The sequence below is a fragment of the Elaeis guineensis genome, chromosome 11 (assembly GCF_000442705.2).
Source record: "Elaeis guineensis isolate ETL-2024a chromosome 11, EG11, whole genome shotgun sequence".
Taxonomy (NCBI): Eukaryota; Viridiplantae; Streptophyta; class Magnoliopsida; order Arecales; family Arecaceae; genus Elaeis; species Elaeis guineensis.
The window spans coordinates 111,271,648-111,297,387 of NC_026003.2; the positions used below are offsets into that span (position 1 = coordinate 111,271,648).

The 25,740-nt window shown below is 39.7% G+C and overlaps 1 protein-coding gene across 1 annotated transcript; it reads left to right on the forward strand.

Annotated features, from left to right (window-relative positions):
* The first annotated feature begins 779 nt into the window (after nt 1-779).
* On the forward strand, nt 780-25,740 carry LOC109505313 (cytochrome P450 704C1). Its single transcript, XM_073245353.1, has 7 exons — nt 780-784; nt 841-1,261; nt 23,676-23,891; nt 24,065-24,349; nt 24,423-24,758; nt 24,874-25,077; nt 25,376-25,740. The coding sequence occupies exons 1-7, from the start codon at nt 780-782 to the stop codon at nt 25,553-25,555; spliced, it is 1,647 nt and encodes a 548-aa protein (XP_073101454.1). The 3' UTR covers nt 25,556-25,740.

Below are 25,740 nucleotides of genomic sequence, written 5' to 3' on the forward strand. Positions count from 1 at the left end.
ATACTATTTTATTGTAAAGAAATACTGTCTTATTCTAATGTAAGAATATTATAAATAGTACTGTCTTATTATAAGACAGTATACCTTATTTAATTTAAAGGTATTATAAATAATACTGTCTTAGTTATAAAACAGTATCACTTTATTATAAAATAATACTGTCTTATTATAAAATAGTATTACCTTATTGTAATATAAGGATATTATAAAATAATACTGTCTTATTATAATAGTACTGTCTTATTAGAAAACAGTACTACCTTATTGTAAAGAAATACTGCCTATTATATAAGGATATAAGGATAATTTCTGTCACAAATCAGGAGTTGCTTTTAATTTATATTTGGAATGAGAAACTACTTTTAATTGAAATTCAACTGGAAAGCTGTTTTTAATTGGAAACTAGAATTAAAAATTTATCTCTAGTCCTTCATTAAAATTTTCTTCAAGATCTTTTTGAAATTGAGTGAGTTTTATCCACTACAAATAAAATTCAAAATATACTCAACAATCCAGATAACTTTGTTTGTTCCGGCTGTCATTTCAGTATCTTGATAGTTTCGCTAAGTTAAGGTGGAGATAAGGTTTTTTTTTTTATTTTTTTACAAGAAAAACGAAAAAAATACTGCATCCAAAAGAGATAAAGATGAAGCGTTGGAAGAGCCGTACACTAGACGGGCGCAGACAACAGCAAAAAAAAGACCCACGTATCAGGAATACCGACAATTAAACAATCCCACAAAACGCTCCATCCCATCTGTCGTTCTATTGCGTAATCGATGACGTGTAATGAATATGGATCACGCCATAAAAGGAGAGAAGTGTCTCACAGTTTGCTAGTTCTATCACAACATTTGGTACTTGGGTGCCAAAAAGTTGTCCTTCCCTTTTAACATGCATCCCCCTCCGTTGCCAGCAACCATCCAATCCGTCGTCTCTTCACTACCCTTTAGAAGAGCCATGGATTTTTTCTTCCGATCTTGTATCTCTCTCCGCCACAACTGCCCTCGGGCTGCTCGTACTGTATTGTGTCTGGAGAATCTTCCATAGAGGCAGCAACCATAAGAAGAGATACCCTCCGGTCGCTGGCACCGTCTTCCATCAGTTCCTTAACTTCCGCCGGCTCCATGACTACCACACCGAGCTTTCTCGCAAGCACAAGACCTTCAGGCTCCTTGCCCCTTTCCGCCAGCAGATCTACACCTCGGATCCAACGGTCATTGAGTACATCCTCAAGACCAACTTCCCAAACTATGGCAAGGTACGCATCTCTAGTAATATATTTATTTTTGGAAGAATTGAGTGGCCACAGACAGACCAGCTTAATTAAGGTAATGGAAGCTGGATAATGGTGTAAAAAAAATGAAGATCCTAGTGTTTCAAGCCCCAGAGATTTATGTGTCTATCTTTACAGCACCTTTTTTTATAGTAATATGAATGATTGCACCCCTCCTCCATCTAAAAGGAGTTCCTTGGTTTGATCTTGTTTAAGTATTTGACCTAGATGCTGCTCTCTCTTGTGAATCATATAGGTAGTTTTTTTTTTTCTTTTTCTTTTTCTTTTTTTTTTTTTTGATGGAGAATCATATATACAGGTAGTCATATCTATATCATTAGATTTTCCCATGAAAGTGCAAATTCTATACAATTAACCTCAGTTGCAAAAAATATGAAAAGCACTTGTAAATAGAAGGTTTTCATTGACTTCATAGCTCATGGTCTCACCCGATCTCCCCAGTAACTCAAGAGGGATCTTTAATTGGAGAAAAAAAGATTTTTTACATGTATATCCTTTTAAATATTCAAATTTATATAAATATTTTTTTAAAATTAATATTTGTATATGTATTCTCATAAAATACTTATTTCACATGTATATCTTTTTTTTATTTTTTTTGCATATGTACCCATATTATCTAACATCGTTAAAAAATTAATGGTTTAAAATTTAAATGACTAAAATACCTTTATGCATATATGTGCAAAAAAAAATTATAAGGATAAATAAATATATATATATATATATATTTTATGTGGATATTCATGCAAATTTGAATATTTAGAAGAATATATATACAAAAAGTTCTAATTTAACTTTTATCTATTTCATCTAGATGGATTTGGATCCTCTTACTCTATAATGTAGTAATATATTATATAATATAATAACATGATAATGATATTATAAAATTTTTATATATTAAAATATTATATTATATTTTATTTTTAGGCAAGATGGGATAACTGTGTCTATTTTATAACAATATGATATATCTTATATATTTTATAAAGATATTTTTAATAAAAATTTTTAAAATAAAATATAATAAATTATAAATTCTCATTGTTACATAATGTCCAAATCCACAACTAGGTCTATTCTATGCAAATATACAAGTTATCCATCTAATATCAGGTGAAGAAATTTTTTTCAAAAGCATATTATTGTATATTAGAGAAAACATAAATGATTACGATCTTTCTATTTTTTAGATATAATTAATTTTGATCTATCATTTGATAAAAAGATCTTTTTATCTATATAAGTTAATAAATTAAGTATATTTCTTATTTTAGTTGTGCATGTTAAGTTTTCTTCATTAGAATAGGAAAAAAAATTAACAAACCAAGAGAGGTGTATTCCATGCCAAAAAATTCTAATTAGAATTATATATATATATACCTTTCTAAACATTCAAATTTGCATACATGTCCTTATAAAATTATTATTTACATTTACAATCTTATAAATTTTTTTATTCATCTACCCCTAAGGGTATTTTAGTCATTTTAATTTTAAACAGTTGATTTTTAATGGTATTAGATGATGTGGGTACATATGCAAAAAAAAATATTTTATGAGGGTATATATGCATATATCAATTTTAAAAAGATATTCATATAAATTAAAATATTTAGAAGGGTATACATGTAAAAAACCCTTGGAGAAATAGGAAACCATGCCATTCTTAGTTCTAAAAATCTGAACAATATTTAAAAAACTGTATTCTTCAAAAAAAAATCAAAAAAACCATCCATTTTTATAAAGGCATTTTGATTTGTTCTCCCAAATTGGGCTAGGGTTAGGATCATCTAAGACTCAAGTTCAACTAATTAAGAACATATAATTTGGATCTCACTCAATTTAATGTTGGTGACTTAGCACTTCCTGAAAAACAAAAAATTAAATAAATATTAGTACCCTTACCCAAAACTCGAAAGAATCTGGCAAATTGACTATTGGCCCTCGGTATAGTTACTATTTCAAAATTAGCTCCTAGCTACATTTCATTAAGGATCGATCCCCCCAATCCCTCATACGGAATTTTGCCATAATCTTATACACATTTTGCTTTATTTGTACACACTTACATGCAAGCCAGGTTCTACAAATAGAATGGCCGCCGTCAAATCCAGGAACTTACAAAAACATTTCAGCCAAATGGGACAAACATTAAAATTTAAAAGTAAAGAATATACAATCTTAAAAAGAAAAAAAAAAGCATAAAAATAAGGGCCGGTAACATCAATGAGGCAACTAGGCAAGCTGCCCCCAATCCCTCAATACGGAATTTTGCCTAATTTTATATCCATTTTGCTTTGTTTGTACAAACACAAGCCATGGTCTACAAATAGAATAGCCGTCAAATCCAGGAACTTACAAAAACATTTCAGCCAAATGGAACAAACATTAACATTTAAAAGTAGAGAATATACAACCTTTAAAAGAAAAAAAAAGCATAAAAATAAGGGCCGACCGATAAGATCAATGAGGCAACTAGGCAAGCCACTAATGGATTTTCTTTAAATATTATATATATGTGACAATAGGTTATCCAAACATAGTCATCTGCATATGATTTGACAAAAAAGTGATTGGTCCGACTAAGCTCATCAAAGGCTAGAATATTGACTTAAGAGTAAACCTAGACCATGTTTGGAATTGCTATTGATAATAGAGTTCTTAAAAGTAGAACTATGGTTGGTGGAGCTTTTAATAAAAAGTTATTTGCTATTCGGTAACTATATCTCTAAAATAGTATGGAACTTGCACATCTGTTTGGTAATCAAATTTTCACAATTGCAAAATGATAATAAAAGATATTGCATAGTATTATATAATATAGTATAATATAATATTATATATTATATTATTAAATATTATAATATATTTATATAGTATAACATAATATAATATTATAATATAATATATCATAATATTATAATATCATAATATAATATAATATGAGCCAGACTAAAATAAGGTTGACCAAATTTAGATTGAGATCTGTTTAGATTAAAACTTCGTAATAGGAGTCTTTTATCGACGATCCAAGCCATTCGATATGATCTACTACGTCAAACGGCTTACACATAAAAAATCATATGATTTAGAGATCTCTAGTCTATATATCAAATAGTCAAAAAAGAGATAACTTGAATAAAATTCAATTAAATATATTTTTTTGATTACTTGATGCATAAGGTAGGGGTCACTAAATTATATAACTTTTTATGTGCGAATAGTTTTGAGATAGTAGATCACATCCAACGGCTTGGATCATCAATATAGAATTCCTATTATCCAGTTTTGATCTTTTCAAATCTAAGTCTAAATCTGATCAATCTCACTCAAGTCTGTCCCATATAATATCATTATAATAATAAAATATATTATGAAGTATAGCATAATAATATGATATGAAATGGTATATTATATACTATAATATTATTATCATATAACATATTATAGTATAATAACATAATATATTATGATATTATGTGATATATATTAAAAATTACATATTGAGATATTATTACATAGTATAATATTATTATATGTAATATCATGCAATATAATATTGTAATATAATGTAATATAAATAGTATAATAATATAATATGATATGATATCATAAAGTTATGCATTATTATATTATTATAATTATACATTTGGATGTAATAATTTAATAACACAATATAATATATTATATTATAATACAATATAATATAATATGCTAGCATAGGTATTTTGGTCATTCTGAAAATTTTATTACAAAATATAGCTGCTCGACATCAGCTAAGTAGAGTTTTCAAGGAGTGGAGCTTCTCAGCAAATGTTTTTAGCTTTTTAGGGAACCAAAAAGCACTTTAAATTTCTTTTTACCAAACATCACAAAATGGCTCAAAAGTTTTTTTGGAGGGAGAAGAGGAACCTCCAAAAGCATTCCTAAATGGGGCCTTATTCTACTTCCTTAGGAGCTTTTTTCATAAAACCTACTTTTTTAGCCTATTTCTTGATCTAGCTCTAGAATGGTCAGCTTAGATGATTTGATCAGAACAAAAATAATAAATAAATAGCGTATGAATAATATTGGTGGTAAAGTGGCTTAGACTTTTCATTAAATGATTGAGGTATGATAGCAATCAGGATCAGATAAACTGGTTGGGCTTGTTATATATATGCTTCATGTTCAAATTTATCTCAAGAACTATTTTTACATTCATATTCCTCCAGGTAATTAAGAGATGATTTTCTTTTTCTCAAGTGATTAGGTAACTTTTCTTTTTGAGGGAGTGATTAGGTAATGTGTCCATGTCAAACTATGTCATTGCATATATATAGTTTATCTTACATGCCCAAAGAGATCTGTAACATTTTTGGGGCAATACATGAGTGGTTAACCATCATCATCAAAGAATGAACCGTGGATTTTCTTTTTTCTTCCTAGGGAGTTCAATGTGAACCAGCTGAGCTGATGATTGTTCTATGACTTTGAGTGACTGATTCATAAAATTTTCTATCTTTCTTGCTATGTTTGCATAGAGATTTTTTATAAATATTATTCTTTCCTAAACTTGCCAAAGATAGACTGTCTGTATTTTTGGAGATCATCAAAATAAGTACTTTAGGAAAAAAATTCTCAAAAAGGACTAAATATTCAATGTTTCTTTTGGTGTAATTTAAAGGATTCTTTTTGAGGGGTGGTGTAATTTAAAGGATTCAAGTCACTCTCTTGTTTTATTAAGAAAATCTATGGGTTTGGTAGATGATGATTTCAATTTGGATGGTTGAACAGCATATGCTATTTCTAGCAATAGATATGTCACTTAATTGCACCGCTTGATGCCTGGAAGAAGATGTCAACAGTAAACTTAGAGAACGTCTCTTCTTCCGGCGGACAAAAGAAGCACATAAGGCTTCAACAATATGGGTTTAACTATTGGAATCATTGAATCATACATTCAGTGTTGTTTTGAGAAAGAATTTCCAAGCCTTTATGGCCATTTCTATCCAGATCACATGGGCAATATAAACGCCACAATTTTCAAGATCAAACTCAAAATAATATAAAATTAATACTTGTCCGGGGCACTACATTAATTATTTACATTTGGTAACCAATATTATGCTTTATAGTCCAGTAATTTTATAATATTTTCTTGCAAGGAGCTTATCAGTGACATCATGCATATCTTCTTGATTCTACGTCATGTTCAAACTTAAAATGCTTCTCATCTAGGACATAGTCCAAATTATATCAGATGAATTGTAGTTCTTTTTATTAATTAAGAGAATATTTGACCAAATTGAAATGTACATGATAATAATGTGATAAGTTGTCGCAGGGATTGTTTAACTATCAAATTATAAACGATCTATTTGGAGATGGAATCTTTGCAGTAGATGGTGATAGATGGCGTCACCAACGAAAGCTTGCAAGCTATGAATTCTCAACAAAAGTTTTAAGAGACTTTAGTGGTGCCGTTTTCAAAAGTAATGCTGTAAAGCTTGCTCATACAATTTCTAAAAGTGTGATCGCTAACAAAAAATTGGATATTCAAGTAAGTTTCAACTCCATTGTGTTTCATGAATCTTTCACATTTTGCTTCTTCTATATAACCAAGCCCAAGAAATAAAAGACCTTAGTTTAAAAGTGCTTATGATTTCTTTTTGATGAGACAGAAGGAGGTTAACATCCCCACAAAAAAAGTGCTTATGATTTCCATATATCTACAGGACTTGTTGATGAAGTCAACAATGGACTCCATATTTAAAGTTGGGTTTGGGATGGATCTCGACTGCTTGCAAGATTCTCATGATGGAAGCATATTTGCAAATGCATTTGATGATTCGAGCGAGTTCATTATGCTACGTCTCGTTAATGTCTTTTGGAAGATCATGAAGCTTTTGAACATAGGTTCTGAAGCGATGCTCAAGGAAAGAATCAAAGTGGTCGATGATTTCATATACAAGGTGATCGATAAGCGAGTTGAACAATGTTCAAATGGAAGAAATGATTTAGTAAGTGGATACTGGACTAATGTTATTCTAATACGAACTTGTAGAAGTTAATGTTGACCTCTTTCAATTATAGGCGAAGAAAGAAGATATCCTATCAAGGTTTTTGGAGGAGAGCAAGAAGGATCCGCAAAATATGACCCATCAGTATTTAAGAGATATAGTACTGAATTTTCTGATCGCTGGTAAAGATACCACAGCAGGCACTCTATCTTGGTTCTTCTATGTTCTTTGCAAAAATCCTTCAATTCAAGAAAAGATATCTCAAGAAGTCAAGGAAGTAACTGAAGCTAATGAAGATGCAACCTTCGATGATTTCGCCAAAAGTATTACTGATGAATCTCTTAACAAGATGCACTACCTTCATGCTGCACTCACGGAAACGTTAAGACTGTATCCTGCAGTTCCGTTAGTAAGTCAAAAGCATAAATTAACTTTATCCGTCGAAAGCTTAATTATATATATACTGATTTGGTCATCATGATGCCGAAAAATGGCAGTCATTCCTCTGAATTCTCTCCTTTCTTGCAGGATAACAAGGTTTGCTTTTCAGATGACGTTCTTCCTAATGGCTTTAATGTGAGGAAAGGGGACATCGTGTTTTATCAACCTTACGCAATGGGTAGAATGGAATACTTATGGGGTAAGGATGCCGAGTGTTTTCGACCAGAAAGGTGGCTCGACGACAATGGAATTTTCCAAGCTGAAAGTCCTTATAAGTTCACAGCCTTCCAGGTAAGAACACAAGCGGGTAATGCAGAAATTTCATTCTTCCATGAGTCATGTGGGTAACAACAGTTATCCGCCCCTTCATTTTGGTCATTTGATTGGCAACTAGATTAATTTATGTTTTAATAATTTTCATTAGTTTAGTTTTTTGCTTTATAGATGGTCCTAAGGAATAAATAATTAAATACGCCTGAGAAAGTGCGTGAATGAAGATTTTGATTTATTAGCTGCATTTGAATTAATTAATCAAGTTTTGGATGGCATGTCAAAGATCTTGATTGTCATAAATAACTTAAGAAAATTTTGATTTCTATGTAGGCTGGTCCAAGGATTTGTTTGGGAAAGGAGTTCGCTTATAGACAGATGAAGATATTTGCAGCTTTCCTCCTCCGCTTCTTTGTGTTCAAGCTTAGTAACGAGAAGACGGTTGCCAATTATAGAACCACCATAACCCTTCATATTGATCAGGGTCTCCATCTTCATGCTTTTTTAAGATTTAATACATAGAATAATGCGTTTGGTGTACCAGTAATTTTGTTATGACAAGTGACCCGAATATTATTAAGTATAAAACGTGTTTGAAATCCTTGCATAAGTTTGTTCATGTTTTTTTTCTTCTTTTGAGGGTAAAAGGATTCAAAGATGCGACCTGTCTATTAATTAAGGGAGTATTTGCAATGGAAGATGGTTACAAGAACATAACACCGTAAACCTCAGGACAAATGTACAGCAGAAGTACAGAAAAAATGCATTCTTCAGAGAAAGCACTCTGCGCAAGCAATCTGGCCCCTCCCTCTCAACCTCCCCGTCTCCTTATGAGAGAACCATAGAAGCCTAACCATGGAAGCCTTGGTCTGCCGGGAAAAGATATGTGCAATGGATGTTGAGCTGGGGAGCGAACTAACGTTGAACAGAGATTTCCACGACGTTGAACGTTACCTACCAAATCTGAAACATAACACGGCCCAAAAGATACAGCCTCTAACAACACAAAAATAATATCCATTATGTTGAATAGGATAAAAAATTCATCATAAATAAAATATAATAAAAAAGATCAATTCAGATCAATAATAATGAAGATTAGTTCAAAGCATCTAAATCTAAAATTAAATATCAAAATCCATATCTCAAAATTTATAAAATAGTTAACTATAAGTTCATAATTAACCGATAAATTAAAATTTAGTTGCAAAATTTCAAGCATACCAGTGTAGACCCTTAAGTCAAGTCTACATCCATCACTGTTCTTAATTATTTTATTCTCCAGACGACTGGATCGAGGAACGACTGCTGAAGGGGAGTCGACGAAGAGGCTGCGCTAGGATGATGTAATCATCTTTACAGATGAAGATGCTCGAAGAATCTAAATTCCCCATGATGACGCTGTTGTTGTTTTGGCGACAATAGCGAACTATGATGTAAAAAGGATTCTTGTTGATAATGGAAGCTCGACCAACGTTTTATTTTACTCGACCTTCCCCCAAATGCGACTGTCGACCGATCGACTCAGGAGAGTCTCTACGCCCCTAGTGGGTTTCACCGGGGAGGCCGTCGCAGTGGAAGGAGAAATTACTCTTCCCGTAACAGCTGGGGCCGAACTACAACAAAGCACCGTCTACATGACCTTCACAGTCGTCCAAGTACCTTCGGCCTACAATGCCATACTTGAAAAATCTGGACTAAACACCCTCAGAGCAATAGTCTCGACATACCACTTACTGATCCGGTTGCTGACTAAAAATGGAGCTGGAGAAATGTGCGGGGATCAACAGCTCGCTTGGCGATGCTTTCAAATCTCTACTCAAAATAATGAATCGAAGGACTCCCTGCCGGTCGACAAGCTGGATCAACAGGAAGAGGAGGAACCGGGTGAACCGACTGAACAGCTGATTTTCATTTCGATGACAAAGAATCCTGAACAGGTCATTTGGGTCGGATCGCAGTTATCCGACCCAGAACGACAGCAGTTGATAGAGCTGTTGAAAGCCAACGCCGACATATTCGCTTGGTCGGCAGCGGATATGCCCGGCATACCTCCAGAAATAATGACTCACCGACTTAACATCGCCCCTAGCATGAAGCCGGTGAGACAGAAGAAATGGTCTTTCGCCCTCGAAAGACAGAAGGCCATCAACGAGAAAGTAGACAAGTTGCTCGAGGCGGGCTTCATCAGAGAAACCACATATCCTGACTGGCTCGTCAATGTCGTCATGGTGAAGAAAGCCAACGGAAAGTGGAGGATCTGTATCGACTATACCGATCTCAATCGAGCCTGTCCGAAGGACAGCTTTCCACTGCTGAAGATCGACCAACTGGTGGATGCGACGTCCGATCATCGACTGCTCAGCTTCATGGATGCCTTCATCGGATATAACCACATCCGGATGGCGCCCAAGGATGAAGAGCATACGGCCTTCGTGACTGCAAAGGGCCTTTACTGTTACAGAGTGATACCCTTCAGTCTGAAGAATGCCGGGGCCACCTACTAGTGCCTCGTCAATAAGGTCTTCAAAGCCCAAATCGGACGCAGCATGGAGGTGTACATGGACGACATGCTGGTGAAGAGCGCACAGGCTTCAGATCATGTCCAAGACTTGGAAGAAACCTTTCGTACTCTTTGACAATATCGGATGAAGCTAAATCCGACTAAGTGCGCCTTCGGGATAACTTCGGAGAGGTTCCTCGGGTTCCTCATTTCTCAACACGGAATTGAGGCCAACCTCAAGAAGATAAAGACGATCATCGACATGCGGCACTCGAATACCAAAAAGGAAGTACAGCAGCTCAATGGAAGGATCATCGCACTCAGCCGATTTATTTCTCGGTCGGCTGAGAGATGCCTCTCGTTCTTCAAAACCCTGAGGCAAACAAAGGACTTCTCTTGGTCGAATGAGTGCCGGCAAGCCTTCGAAGATTTGAAGAAGTACATGACTTCTCCACCCCTGCTTGTAAAGCCAAAGGTCAGAGAAATATTGTACCTTTATTTGGCTACCGCCCCGAGGTGGTTAGTTCGGTGCTCGTCCGGGAGAACGAGAGCCAAACTCACCAGCCCATATATTATACCAGTAAAGTGCTCCACGAAGCCGAAACTCAGTACTCAAGGACGAAGAAGATGATATTTGCCTTGGTCATATCAGCGCAACGACTCCATCCGTATTTTCAAGCACACGCCATCGTAGTCCTCATCGACCAGCCTCTGAGGGCGATCCTCCATCGCCCCAACACATCTGGACGACTGGCGAAATGAACGGTGAAGCTGAGCGAGTTCGAGATCCAGTACCGACCGCGATCTACTTTAAAAGCCCAAGTCCTGATCGACTTTATTGCGGAATGCCCGACAGCCGACCAAATGTCGGAAGACGGGAGCTCCAAAGAAGCTGTGACCTCTGAGTATGATCCCGGGTCAACTTGGGTGTTACACATAGATGGAGCTTCCAATGCCCAAGGGAGCGGGGCTGGGTTCCTGCTTACCAACTCGGAGGGAGTAGTTACCGAGTATGCCCTTCGATTCAACTTCAAAGCTTTCAATAATCAAGCCGAGTATGAAGTGCTTCTCGCTGGCTTGAGAGTGGTGAAGGAGCTCGGGATCGACAGCCTCAGAGTCTTCTCTGACTCCCAGCTGATTGTGGGGTAAGTCAAAGACGAATTTGAAGCGCGGGATCCGACCATGGCGAAATATTTTCAGAAGGTGAGAGATCTCATGGCACACCTCAAGTATTTCAAGATCTCCCATATTTCTAGGTCGGAGAATGCTCGGGCCGACGCACTCTCCAGGCTTGCGACGTCCGCCTACGGTGCCTTGGGCCAGACACTCGTGGAGAGTCTTGAGAAATCGAGCATCGACAGGGCTGAGGAGGTGCTACAACTGACAATCGAGCCAAGTTGGATGGATCCGATCGTTCAGTATCTGACTGATGAAATCGGTCCTGAGGACCCCGCAGAAGCCAAGCGACTCCGGTGGACGACCTCTCAGTATGTAATGATGGACGGGCGACTCTACAAAAGGTCGTTCTCCCTCCCCTTGCTAAAGTACCTCGGACCGACGGATGCGGACTACGCACTCAGAGAAGTATATGAAGGAATCTGCGGAAGTCACCTTGGGGGCAAATCCTTGGCCTACAAAGTCCTACGACAGGGTTACTACTGGCCCACCATGAAGAAAGATGCGGCTGACTTGGTTCGGAGTTGTGAGCCATGTCAAAAGTATGCCAACTTACAACATCGGCCCGCCAACCAGCTGACTTCCATTATCGCCCTGTGGCCCTTCGCCCAATGAGGGATCGACATACTCGGCCCTTTCCCTCTGACGTCTGGCCAAAGAAAGTTTATAGTCATCGCGATCGACTACTTCACCAAGTGAGTGGAGGCCGAACCCCTGGCATAAATCATCGAGCATAAGATGGAAGACTTTATCCAGAAGTCCATCATCTCTAGATTCGGACTACCACACACTATCATCACTGACAAAGAGCGACAGTTCGACAACCATGACTTCAGAGAGTTCTGTGCGAGATTTCATATCACGCACAAGCTGACCTCGGTCGGGCATCCACAGTCCAATGAAAAAGTCGAAGTAACCAACCGGACCATTCTGCATGGGTTGAAGACTCGACTGAACAAAGCCAGAGGCCTCTGGGTTGAGGAGTTGCACTCGATCCTGTGGGCATACCGAACGACACCCATGTCCCAACCGGAGAATCTCCTTTCAATTTGACTTATGAGACGGAAGCAATGATCCCACTAGAGAACGGGCTACCATCGACTAGAGTTGAGCAATACTGTAAACCAGACAACTCCGAGTATCGGAGAGCTGACTTGGACTTCCTACCCGAGCTCCAACGCGAGGCTCAACTCCGCATGGCTTCCTACCGACAAAGAGTGGCCCAATACTACAATGCTAAAGTCAGGCCAAAGTCTTTCAGACTTGGAGACCTGGTTTTAAGGAAGGCGGAAGTCTCGAAGCCTCAGGATCAAGAAAAACTATCTCCAAATTGGGAAGGACCCTACAAGATAGCAGACACCTGCAGGCCGGGCGCCTACCGACTTGAGACCCTGGAAGGGACGGCCATTCCTCGGACTTGGAATGTCGACAACCTAAAATTGTATCATCAATGAATTTTGTATGCCCTTGCTCAAAATACAACTCGATTTCAAAACTCCAAAGTCTACAAAGTTCAGCTCTCCACCGAGGGTCGGCCCTCGCCAGAAGTACGAGCCTCGATGCCCCAACTTGGCCCAACATCTCGTTGGAAACCTACGGCTCGATCGTCGAATCTACGGCTCGATCGCCGAATCTACGTCTTGATCGCCGAATCTACGGTTCGACCGTCGACGACACATCGGACTCTTACGAGAACCGTTCTGTTTACACTAATAGAAGGCCAGCGCTGGCGATGAAACCTCTCTAAGTTGAAGCCGCGCTCCTTCCGCAGTCGACTCTCGATCAACGCAGCTGGCTAACTTGCCGACTTAGCTTCAGCTAAGGATAAAATGCCAAGACGATCGTAGTCGCACTTGCGACATACCGACTTGATCACGATTGGTCGAAGGATATTCGGCTTGCCACCATTTATCATGCATCGCGACGTATCCGCCCGACCAAGGTCCGGATAATGGATATTCGACTTGCGACATACCGACTTGGTCACGACCGGTCAAAGGATATTCGGCTTGCCACCATTTATCATACATCCCGACATGCACGCCCGACTGAGGATCGGATAACGGATATTCGACTTGTCATCGTTATCCTATCCGAATACGTCGGACACTATTCGACTATCAGATTCTACAGAATGATCATGTCGACATGCTATGCCCGATCAAGGGCCGGACAACGGATATTCGACTTGTCATTATTATCCTATCCGAATACGTCGGACACAACTCGACTATCAGACTCTACGGAATGATCGTGTCGACATGCTACGTCCGACCAAAGACTGGACAACGGATATTCGATTTGTCATCGTTATCCTATCCGAATACGTCAGACACTACTCGACTATCAGACTCTACGAAATGATCGTGTCGACATGCTACGCCCGACCAAGGTCGGACAATGGATATTCAACTTGTCATCGTTATCCTATCCGAATACGTCGGACACTATTTGACTATCAGATTCTATGGGATGATCGTGTCGGCAAGCTACGTTCGGAGATTGGCTGACATCCGACCTGACGTGCACGCCCGACCAAGGTCCGGGTGACGGATGCTCGACCTACGATCGGGATGACTCTCGACCATCGGATCCTACGCTATCTGTATGACAGTCGGGGCGTCGGCCTGCGATCGGGGCTTGCACTGCCCTTAGCACGGCGCACGCCACTGACTATTTTGATCGGCTATGCTAGATCCTACCGAACGTCCTAACGAGGTATGTCGGAGCTACGACCTATACTCTTGGGGATGGTTCAGTGAGACATACACTTTGAACCGCATGCGAAAAAAGTTTGAAAAGTCTTTGATTTCATTTAGTTGAAGTGACTTACAAAATTGGACCGAAGTCCGATTACAAATATCAAAGACAAAACAAAAATAAAAGAATACAAAATAACGGAGCAGGCACTCCTGACTATTCGTTGGAATCGACTTCCTGCATCAGAGATATTTCGGGAGCAACGATGTACCCGCTCGGGTCGGAGTGGGACCGAAGGTTGGAGCCACCTCACCTTCGGTAGCTCGTTCCACCAGCCCAGGGTCGGCCTCCTCCGCAGCCCTCGGATCCTCCGACATTGGGTCGGCATCCCCCTCTGCGGCTTGATCCTCCGACTCGAGGGATGACGCTGCTCAGGTCGAGCTCTGGGTGCAGACTCTGAATCGCATCCCGGGCATCCTTGTACCCCTCCGATAGGAGGCGTAGTCGCTCTCGAGAAGCTCCTCCCGGTACTCGTCCGAGCCACGAAAGTCCTCCACCACCCGCTGAGTGCCTCTTTGGCCGACTCCGCCTCTGCCTTCGCTATGTCGGCGTCGGCTTGGGTGGAGGACAAGTTCTCCTCGGCCTTAGCCAGGTTCTTCAGGCTAACCCGAAGTTGCTCGCACTCGGCCTCGAGCTCTCTGATTTAGCCATCCCCTCACGCCGCAGCCGGTGGACAAACGGTCTTGCCTGGACCTGCTCGGGGCCGACTGAAGCTCGCCTCTGAGGTGGCTAGGCCGTTGGTTAGTCGGGAGATCTCCTCCTCGAGCCTGGCCTCGCGGTCCACCGACAGCTTCGGCTGGTCCACCAGCATCACCTTCTCGGCTTCGGTGGTTTCGGCCCTATTCTTCAGGCCGCCCGGATGTCGCCGAACCTTCGATATCCGACCTCCAGCTCGGACATATTGTAGATCAGCTGCAAGTAGAAGGCCGGTCGTCAGAAAAATGAAATGATAAAAATGATAATGAAGAAGAAAGAAAAAAAGAAGAAGAGCTCACCTGGATCATGGTCGGATAAAAGGAAGAGAGCATCTCGATCACCAACCGACTTTCAAGAGCTCCCGATCAGCCGGGATAATGGTTGCCTGACACAACCTCCTGGCCAAGTCGTGGTTGGCCAGGGCCGACGCTCCCTCGAAAACCCAAACGTCGGACGAAGCAACACGGCTCGCCGACCTTGAGTCGTCCGCCGGTGCCATCGGAGCCTTCCCCCGATCGGTCGCCCAGGCTCGGAGATCGAAGAAAGATGGGAAGCTCGAACTCGACTGAGTTCCTCCGAGGGTGCGACGGGAGCCACCGCATGTCGTTCGGGCTCACGTACTTGGCCCGAACCTCTTCTATAGGTGGGGGCACCGATGCTCCTTCGGCTTCCCCCTCTACCACCCCTTCCTCGGACGACACCTTGGGTGGCACCGCCGGCACCGACAGGGCGATGACCGACTCGAAGCCCGATGCCCGTTCGGTGTCGGGCTGCGCTGCCGCCATCGCAATGCCGGCCGAGGATGATGTCTGAGGCCTCTTGGGGGGCCGCGAAGGTCCGACCCCGGACGTCGGTCTCTTCCTCACCACATGTTGCGAATGTCGGCGTCTGTCAGTCTTACTCTTGACGGCATGCCTACAATTTCAATAAAAGATTAGCGCAAGTTCGAAGACGGATGAAAAAACCAAAAGACGACCGACAGACCGAACAGTACCTAAGCGGGGAACCGAACTCAGGCCGCTCATACAGAGCTTGCTCGGTGACAAGCTCTCTCTGCTTCGGCACCGACACATCCTTCAATCGGTGAAAGTCTCTCGATCTCAGCCTCCACCCGACTTTTTTTGTTCGATTGAGTCCGAGGGTCACCCCAGCGAGAAGGGAACCCCCAAGGTAGCGAAGAAGAAACTAAGAAAAATTATTATTCCACTCGTGGATCGACGATGGAAGATGATAATGAACGAAAGATCCTTCCGGGGATTGAAGAACCACACTCTCGGGCTTTCGAGTGGGGTCGGAGGAAAAGAATGCCGAAAGAGAGAGATGGGGAAAGGTCGGCAAAAGCCGACACAACAAAGCAAAGCTGATTATCAATCGGACTGGGTTCGGTGCCAGTTACGCCGGCAAAGCCCGTAATAATCTAAGATGTTCAGACGAACTCCGAATGGAAAGTGAAGACCTGCCCGAAGATCCTCGACATAAAAGACCATCTGGCCCAGAGGCGGGTTGTTAACCCGACCCTCAGCCCCAGGGCGAAGAGTTCGAACTGCTCCGGGATACCATACTGCTCCTTGAGCCGTTCGATGTTCGGCCTCGAAAGTGAAGAAGCCTCCACCTCCGGGGTCGACTGAAAATCGTCGGTCGGGTTCTCCAACTGACTTTCTCGAGGAGAGATTCTAGCCATAACGCTAGCCCCAAAAAGGAGAACAAAATAAAAATGCCAAAGAAGAAAGGATGCAAGGAGACAAGAATGAAAAAACTTCGAAAGAGCTTTCAAAGGAGGACGAAAAAACTATCTGGAACTGGGAAACAACTCGACAGAGCCTCAGCGCCAGAAATAGGATGGCAGAAAGTAAAGTTTAGATGTAAGCGGCCGCATATATATAAGGCCCTTTGACGGTCAAGATGAAAGCGCGCCAAATGAGGGTTTCTCGGATGTCGACACATGGCAGCACCTGGGCCCTTCCTCGTTCGACGCACCTGCCCCAGATCAGCACGTCGCCTCCATCCGCGTGAGCGGTTCTGGCTCAATAGCCCCCTGACACGTGGTGAAAAAACTGCATCTCGAAATTAATTAACCGACGGCGGTTCGCGTTCCCAAGGAGACGGCGGTTTGCGTTCCCAAAAAATGGTGGTTTGCATTCCCAATGAGATGCCTGACATCGGATTGTTCGTTGGTACGATCGCCAGAGTCGGGGCATGATGTGATGGAAAATCACTCCTTTCATCTGAAGCCGTCACCCATGTAAAAATGCGGGCCAACACGACATCAGACTCAGGAGTGGGGGGCAACTGTTGGGATATACCGACTGACCCTGTATGCCGACTTACCCTCGACCGATCCGACCGACATCTGACTCTACCCACTGGACCGACGGATGACTCCGACAATGACTCCGACGATGACTGTCGACAATATCCGATCGAAGATATGCCGGCCAAACAGACCAACGGTGCTTCCAACCGCCAAACAGACGAACCCACATCACCGACTCACTATCGGGGGTGGCAGCCGACGTCCGACTTCCACAAGGCACCAGATCAGTCGACGGTGTTCTCGAGTCATCACCCATATCCCGACAGCCGAATACCGATACATAGTCGGTCAGCCCCCAAACGCCGTACAACCGTTATGGGCTGTTGTCCTGTCAAGAACATGCGGTATGGCCGCCTGGGGCATTGTCCTGCCAAGGACATGGATCAATTCCAGTGACTTGACAACCCACGACGATTGGACAGCCCCCGATGATTTGACAACTCTCAGTTGTCTGCACCATTAATGACGGGACCATACCGCATTCTACTATAAAATGGGGTAAAGCAACAGTTTTGGTAAGCTCTCTCCAGTGCCTTTAAGCTCTTGAGCTCTCTAGCTCTCTCTCTCTCCCCATTGAGCTCCTAATTTTCCACTGTTGCCTAGTATTCTCTCTGACTTGACCGTCGGAGGGTCCCGCTGGAGGTATCTCCGATCAGTGAGGACTTTTCTTGTAGGTGCGTGACCCCGACAATCGGACGACGGGGGAATTGGCCACAACAAGAATAGTTTAGGAACTAATTTCTCCAATTTACCAAAAAAAACTAATTTCTCCAATTTTCCTGGATTTGATCCGGTTAAAAAGGTAAAACCTGGTCTCTTCACAACATTTTTTGGATTTTGGTTTGATACCTCAAGATTTTAGTTTGGCAGAATTTCATGGGAAATTGGTGTACCGCCGGTATCAGTTTCTTGTTTTTTTTTTTTTTAATTTTTCTTTATGCAAATAAACAACTCGTGCACTTCTCGGCTTGGTTCCTGCTGTCATTTTTAGTGTTTTCTCAAATTTACGTCAAAGATATCCAGGGCCAGGCGGCAGCACTGGCGCTCATCCGCTAAACACATCTACTTGAAAAATCAATTTTGATGGTTCAGTTCATCTTGGTAGAGCTGCTGCAACTTATATTATCTGTGACAATACTAGAAGGCCTTTGATGGCAGAGATAATGTGCCTTAATTTCAATTCTATGTAGGGCAAGAATTGGACTCAGGCACATCTAATTTCGGATCAAATTTATGATTAGATCTAAAATAATGTAGATCGAATTTGAATTTAATTATAAAATTTATTTATATTTCAGTTGAGATTGAAATATATTTTTAATTCGTTCCGTACTCCGGCCTAGGTCAGAGCCCAAAGATCAGCCAGAAATATCCAAATCACATGGCGTATAACACGCCACACTATCTTTTATATTTCACCAATCCTGATTAAGCGCTATCCACCGTGCATCCATACCCTGGTCGAGTTGCCTTCTCCCCAGGACCCCATCTCTCTTGATCGCCCCCAAGCCCTAGCCGTCCCCGGAGAGCTCCGACGGCTCTCGCTCACCTTGGTGTAGAAGGGTAAGGTGGGCTCCAGCTCACCGCCGTCAATGACCGCCACGCCACCGTCCTCGTCCTCAATGATGTTGGCCTCAATGATTCTGGCGTCAACATCTCTGAGGGCACATTCGCTCCATGATTTGCCCTGTCCACCCTCTTCCGCTTCGAGTTCGACAACACCCCGACCGATCTCAAGTGCCGAACCTCACTATTCTTCAAGATCGCCACCATGAGCTCAAGGAGCAGGCCAGGCGGTTTGGGGTGGTGGTGGTGGTGGTCAACCAAGTGGTTGACGTAGTGGCGGGCTCGGATTTGGAAGGGACCAATGGCCTATGAGTGGAGAATTACGGGTCCTTGTGGTCATTGGGGAGGCAGATTTGCCCGGCGCTGGGGTTCTCATGGGCCAATTGTACAACTTGAGGATCTTCTTGTCGAGGAGCGACAAGATTGTGAGGGGCGAAAGGGCTTTGGAGAATGGCGAATCGGATGATTGGGACCACGATTACTTGGTGAGGACAAACAGAAAGATGGAGGTGGTGTTCGCTCCCCATTTGTCAGAAGCTTCGTGTGAGCTCGGGATTGTGAGAGAAGGGGTCTTTAATGCGGCGGCGGGTGGCGGCCAACTCCAACCTTGAACGCCTTCCTCTTCGCCTCCGCGATCTCGGCCTCCTCCTCGCGCTCCCGGATCGCTTCTCCCTCCTCATCATGCCACAGCAGTCGTCGGGTTCTCCCACCGGCTTCGACATTGCTTCGGAGGCAGCTGGGTCCGCCATCGCGAAGGATCATACGGATAGCTGGGTGGGATGCAAGTTTCGAGAGAGAGAGAGAGAGAGAGGAAGGGGAGAGAAACAGAGGGAGTGAGATGGTTCGGACCGGATCTTGGGTTTGAGCTCGGACTTGGGCTAGCTCGATTAGGCTCGGATCAAGTTCGGGCTTGGACTCGAATCTTAAGTTTCAGAATTTTTTCGAACGTCAGTCTGATCCGAAATCCGACAATTATTTTTCTATTCTCTGTAATTACTTTTCTATTCTCTGGTAGCTGCATCTTTTCACTGCTATAATATAGCATTTTGGTTCTCTTTCTTTCAACTACCGCACCACTTGTCAGAAGGATGGTCATTGTAGATCCTCTTCATTTTCAGTTATGCTGCAGCATTCTTCTTTATCTGGTTATTATCCCTAGCCTGTTGGATTTCCAGAGTTCCCATTTTCACTTTTAGGAGGCTGCCATATGCTGCAACTGCCTTGTCAATATTTTTATGTTTTCTTTTTTTGTGATCTTTGCATCTCATTATTTCTTATGTATATTCTCTTTTGTTCTGTAAAGATGTAATCTTCTTTTCTTTTGTACATCTGTCTTTCTCCCATTTTGTATGGGAGTTGGTTCCTTTTGATTCCCTTGTTTGGGAGGCTGTCTTATGTAGGTTGTTATACCTTACGCATTTTAATGTAAACTTTCACGGCAAAACCACATCTACTAGAAGACAAATAAGATCGCTGACTGGCTCCTGTCTGGCAGAGCACTCAACAGAAGTACTGTAGACTGATTTAGCATATATTTTAATAATTTTATTTAATATTTTATTTTTTAATTTTATTAGATATATTTATATCCAATGGATATGATCGGTCGGTCTTATCAGACAATAAAAAAATAAAAGTAAATTTTTAATAGAAAATTCTATATCATTAGCTTTTCCAATGAAAGTGAAAATTCTAAACAACCTCAGTTGCAAAATATATGCATGTCTGGTGTCATTTGTAGTTCTAAAAATCTGAACAACATTTAAAAAACTGTATTTCCTCAAAAAGAAAAATCGAAAACGGTCCATTTTTATAAAAGCATTTTGATTTGTTCTCCAAATTGGGCTAGGGTTAGGTTCATCTATGACTAAAGTTCAACTAAGAACATATAATTGGGATCTCACTCAATTTAATGTTAGTGACTTAGCACTTCCTCAGAAACAAAAATTAAAAATAAAAATTAGTACTCTTACCTAAACTCCAAAGAATCTGGCAAATTGACTATTGGCCCTCGGTTTAATTACTATTTCAAAATTAGTTCCTGGCTACATTTCATTAAGGATCGATCCCCCAGTCCCTCATACGGAACTTTGCCATAATCTAATACACAATTTGCTTTATTTGTACACACTTACACGCATCTACAAATAGAATGCCCGTCGTCAAATCCAGGAACTTTCAAAAACATTTCAGCCAAATGGGACAAACATTAAAATTTAAAGGTAGAGAATATACAATCTTAAAAGGTAAAGAAAAAAGCATTAAAATAAGGACCGATAAGATCAATGAGGCAACTAGGCAAGCTGTCGGTGGATTTCTTTAAATATTATGTACGTGACGACAGGTCATTCAAACATGTATCATCTGCACATGATTTGACAAAGAGGGCGATCGGTCCGGCTGAGCTCATCAAAGGCTGGAGTATTGACTTAAGAGTTAATCTGGACCATGCTTTGGGATTGCTATTGATAATGGAGTTTATGGAAGTAGAACTTCGATCATTGGAGCTTCTAATAAAAAGTTACTTGCGGTTTGGTAGGTACACCTCTAAATATTATGAAATTTGTAGGTCTATTTGGTAATCAAACTAAGAAAATATTTTTATAATGACAAAATGACTATAAAAAATATTACATAATATAGTATAATATAATATTAAATATTATTATATATTTATATATTATAATATAATATAATAAGTATGATATTGTAATATAAGGTATCATAATATTATAATATCATAACATTATATAATATGAGCCAGATTAGAATAAGATCGATGAGATTTGGATTCAGATCAAGTCAGATCAAAAATCTACAATGGAGGTCCTACATTGATAATTCAAGCCGTTGGATGTAATCTACAAGCTCAAAACTGCTTATACACCAAAAATCATATGATTTGGAAACCTCTAGTCTACGCATCAAGTAGTCAAAATTTAAACATTCTAAATAAAATTAAATTAGATATATTTTTTGATTACTTGAATGATGCATAGACCAGAGTCTCTAAATCATATGATTTTTTATGTGCAAGCAGTTTTGAGGTAATAAATCATATTCAATGCTTGGATCATTGATGTAGGACCTCTATTATCCAATTTTGATATGATCATATCTAAGTTCAAATTCGATCAACCTTACTCAAGTCTGCCCCATATGATATCATTATAATAATAAAATATATTATGCAATATAGTATAATAATATGATATGAAATGGTATATTATATACTATAATATTATTATCATATAACATATTGGATTATAATAATATAATATATTATGATATGACATAATATATATTAGAAATTACATATTGAGATATTATTACATAGTAGAATATTATTATAATGTAATGAGTGCAATATAATATTGCAATATAATGTAATATAAATAGTATAATAATATGATATGATATGATATCACAAAGTTATATATTATTATTTTATTATAATTATACATTATGATGTAATAATTTAATATTATATTATATTATGTTAGCATAGGTATTTTGGTCATTATGAAAATTTTATTAAATAAAAATAGCTTCTCAACATCAGCTAAGTAGAGCTTTCAAGGAGTAGAGCTTCTCAGTAGATGTTTTCAGCTTTTTAGGGAACCAAAAAGGACTTAAAATTTTTTTTACCAAACATCACAAAATGGCTCAAAAGTGTTTCTGGAGGACCAAGAGGGCCCTCCAAAAGCATTCCTAAATGGGGCATTATTCTACTTCCTAAGGAGCTTTTCCCATGAAACCTACTTTTGGCCTAATTCTCGATCTAACTCCAGAGTGGTCAGTTTAGATGATTTGATTGGGAAAAAAAAAACAAAGAGTGTATGAATAATATTGGTGCTAAAGTGGCTTAGACTTTTCATTAAATGATTGAGGTATGATAGCAATCAGGTTCCGACAAACTTCTTGGTCTTATTATATATGTGCTTCATTTTCAAATTTATCTTAAGAACTATTTTTATGTTCATATTCCTCCAAGTAATTAAGAGAGATGATTATCTTTTTTTCAAGTGATTAGGTAACTTGTCTTTTTGAGTGAGTGATTAGGTGATGTGTCCCTGCCAAACTATGTTATTGCATATATATAGTATATCTTAGAATTTATCTTACATGCCAAAGAGATCTGTAACATTTTTCAGGCAATACTTTGGTTAACTGCCACCATCAAAAGAACCACATAAGGCTTCAACAATATGAGTTAACCATTGGAATCAATGAGTCATACATTCAATGCTGCTTTGAGAGAGAATTTCCAGCTAACCTTTATGGCCACTTCTATCCAGACCACAGGGATAATATAAACACCACAATTTTCCAGATCAAACTCAAAATAATATAAGATTAATTAATACTTGTCCAGGGCACTACATTTTTTACACTTGGTAACCAATATTATATTTTATAGTCCAACAATTGTACAATATTTACTTGCAAGGAGCTTATCAGTGACATCATACATATTTTCTTGATTCTACGTCATGTTCCAACTTAAAATGCTGCTCATCTAGGACATAGTCCAAATTATATCAGATGAATTGTAGATCTTTTCATTAATTAAGATTTTATTCATAAAGAGATTATTTGACCAAATTGAAATGTACATGATAATGATGTGGTAAGTCATCACAGGGATCGTTTAGCTATCAAACTGGACAAGATCTATTTGGAGATGGAATCTTTGTGGTAGATGGTGATAAATGGCGCCACCAACGAAAGCTTGCAAGCTATGAATTCTCAACAAAAGTTTTAAGAGACTCTAGTGGTGCCATTTTCAAAAGTAATGCTGGAAAGCTTGCTCATATAATTTCTAAAAGTGTGATCGCTAACAAAAAATTGGATATTCAAGTAAGTTTCAACTCCGTTGCATTTCATGAATCTTTCACATTTTGCTTCTTCTATATAACCAAGCCAAAGAAATAAAAGACCTTAGTTTAAAAGTGCTTATGATTTCTTTCTGATGAGACAGAAGGAGGTTAACATCCCCAAAAAAAGTGCTCATGATTTCAATATATCTACAGGATTTGTTCATGAAGTCAACGATGGACTCCATATTTAAAGTTGGGTTTGGAATGGATCTCGACTGCTTGCAAGATTCTTATGATGGAAGCATATTTACAAATGCATTTGATGATTCGAGTGAGTTGATCATGCGACGTGTGGTTAATGTCTTTTGGAAGATCATGAAGCTTTTGAATGTAGGTTCTGAAGCGATACTCAAGGAACGAATCAAAGTGGTTAATGATTTCACATACAAGTTGATCGATAAGCGAGTTGAACAATCTTCGAATGGAAGAAATGATTTAGTAAGTGGATACTGGACTAATATTGTTTTGGTAGGAACTCATAGAAGCTAATGTTGACCTCTTTCAATTATAGGTGAAAAAAGAAGATATCCTATCAAGGTTTTTGGAGGAGAGCAAGAAGGATCCGCAAAATATGACCCATCAGTATTTAAGAGACATAGTACTGAATTTTCTGATCGCTGGTAAAGACACCACAGCAGGCACTCTATCTTGGTTCTTCTATATGCTTTGCAAAAATCCTTCAATTCAAGAAAAGATATCTCAAGAAGTCAAGGAAGTAACTGAAGCTAAGGAAGATGCAACCTTCGATGATTTCGCCAAAAGTATCACTGATGAATCTCTTAACAAGATGCACTACCTTCATGCTGCACTCTCAGAAACATTAAGACTATATCCTGCCGTTCCCTTAGTAAGTCAAAAGTATAAATTAACTTTATCCATCAAAACCTTAGTTATATACCGATTTGGTCATCATAATGCCGAAAAATGACAGTCATTCCTCTTAATTCTCCCTTTTCTTGCAGGATAACAAGGTTTGCTTTTCAGATGACATTCTTCCTAATGGCTTTAATGTGAGGAAAGGGGACATCGTGTTTTATCAACCTTATGCAATGGGTAGAATGGAATACTTATGGGGTAAGGATGCTGAGTGTTTTCGAACAGAAAGGTGGCTCGACGATAATGGAATTTTCCAAGCTGAAAGTCCTTATAAGTTCACAGCCTTCCAGGTAAGAAAACAAGCGGGTAATGCAGAAATTTCATTCTTCCTTGAGTCATGTGGGTAACAACAGTTCTCCACCCCTTCATTTTCGTCATTTGATTGGCAACTAGACTGCTTCATGTTTTAATAATTTTCATTCGTCCAACAGATGGTCCAAGGAATAAATAATTAAATATGCCTGAGAAAGTCTGTGAATGAAGATTTTGATTTATTAGTTGTATTTGAATTAATTAATCGAGTTGCAGATGGCATGTCAAAGATCTTGATTGTCATAAATAACTTATGAAATTGTGGTTTATATGCAGGCTGGTCCAAGAATTTGTTTGGGAAAAGAGTTCGCTTACAGACAGATGAAGATATTTGCAGCTGTCCTCCTCCGCTTCTTTGTATTCAAGCTTAGTGATGAGAAAACGGTTGCCAACTATAGAACCACCATAACCCTTCATATTGATCAGGGTCTCCATCTTCATGCTTTTTTAAGATAAAATACATAGGATAATGTGTTTGGTGTACCGGTAATTTTGTTATGTAGAAGGACAGGTAACCTGAATGTAATTAAGTATAAAATGTTCTGTTCATGTTTTTATCTTTTTGGAGGGTAGAAGGAGGCAAAGATGCCTTCTGTATTTTATTAAGGGAGTATTTACAATGGAAGATAGTTACAAGAACA